This window comes from Morchella importuna (assembly GCF_003444635.1).
Source record: "Morchella importuna strain M04M26 chromosome Unknown Morimp01GS023, whole genome shotgun sequence".
In the NCBI taxonomy this organism is placed as follows: domain Eukaryota; kingdom Fungi; phylum Ascomycota; class Pezizomycetes; order Pezizales; family Morchellaceae; genus Morchella; species Morchella importuna.
Window position 1 is genome coordinate 46,551 of NW_025763420.1, and position 1,194 is coordinate 47,744.

At 42.0% G+C, this 1,194-nt stretch overlaps 1 protein-coding gene across 1 annotated transcript; it reads right to left on the reverse strand.

The window, feature by feature from the left end:
- Positions 1-395: 395 nt before the first annotated feature.
- LAJ45_07238 (uncharacterized protein) lies at positions 396-869 on the reverse strand (the record flags this gene model as incomplete). The annotated part of the gene is made up of 3 exons (XM_046116796.1): positions 396-554; positions 604-624; positions 837-869. The coding sequence occupies 3 exons, from the start codon at positions 867-869 to the stop codon at positions 396-398; spliced, it is 213 nt and encodes a 70-aa protein (XP_045969831.1).
- Between the last annotated feature and the right edge of the window lie 325 nt (positions 870-1,194).

The window sequence follows — 1,194 nt, forward strand, 5'->3', positions numbered from 1 at the left end:
GTACAGTAATCTTTGCCGCTAAAGCAGAGGCGGGCCAGAAGAGTACAATGGAGTGGAACGGCCAAGGAGTAGAGCGGCTTGATAGAGTAACAGAGGTATCTAGGGTATATTATTATGTAGCTATAGAAGCAAATAGTAAAACGAAAGAAAAAATAATTGAGATGTAAACCCGGAACATATTCGCCCCAGAAAGCGTTGGAGATAGCGCCTGAGGCTTCTATAATTAGTTATATAGTGATACTATACTTTAATGTACAATAGAATCGCATGCCCCTTTAATCCGGAGGGGAGTTCGTTGCATTTTCTCTCTCTTTTTCAACCAACGGATTTGAGTTTGTGGCGAGTGATAGATGATGAGCCAAGACACTAGCAGAATTAGAACCAACAGCTAATTCTCAAGGCATGTCTAGAGCAATGGTGTCGGGAGACCAGAGAGAGGGGAGGGAGGTGGTATTGAGGAATTTTTGGTCGAATATGTAGACAGACCCTGCGTCTTGACGGGCGGGTTCATGACAAGCATTGGCAGTGATGAAAACCTGCTCCACTGCGTACTCCTGCGTAACTTCAGTTAATATCAATTTATTTGCGAAGTGTTTTAGGTACCAAATGTTTCTCCGAATACACCTGATTAAGGAGTGCGTTGTATAATTTATATCCGTTTTATGACTGTATACGCATACGCTCTCCGCGAGGATACACGGAGATCTAACCTAACATTTCATTTATTAGCCATACTCTTCTGCCCAGTTAAAATGTTAAATACACATGATTACTGTCCAACCAATGTATATTAACATGAAATATAAAGCACATGACCGGACCATATCAACACATACCGTCCTGCCTTTCTTTCCTGAAGCCTTCGGCATATCACATGCTGTCCAGAAATGAATTAAACAAAAAAAAAAAAAAAACATGCTGTCCAGATATTGATTTGTGTGGTTCAGTCGTGAAATTTCTAGCGGTTAAGTTCTAGAGGTTCACTCACATGTCGTCATGCCTGCAAGGCCGAGCTTCTGAGATAATGAAACAGACCCAAGGGCAGGTACAAAATACGAGAGGACTGGAATATGTAAGGCTATGAGGCCAGAAATTTCGGGGAAAGAGCCCCGGCCTAATATCATAGTCTGTGAAAATATTACTTCTCTGAAGATTGTCGCCCCTGCCCCGGCGTAACCCAAAACAAGAAATATA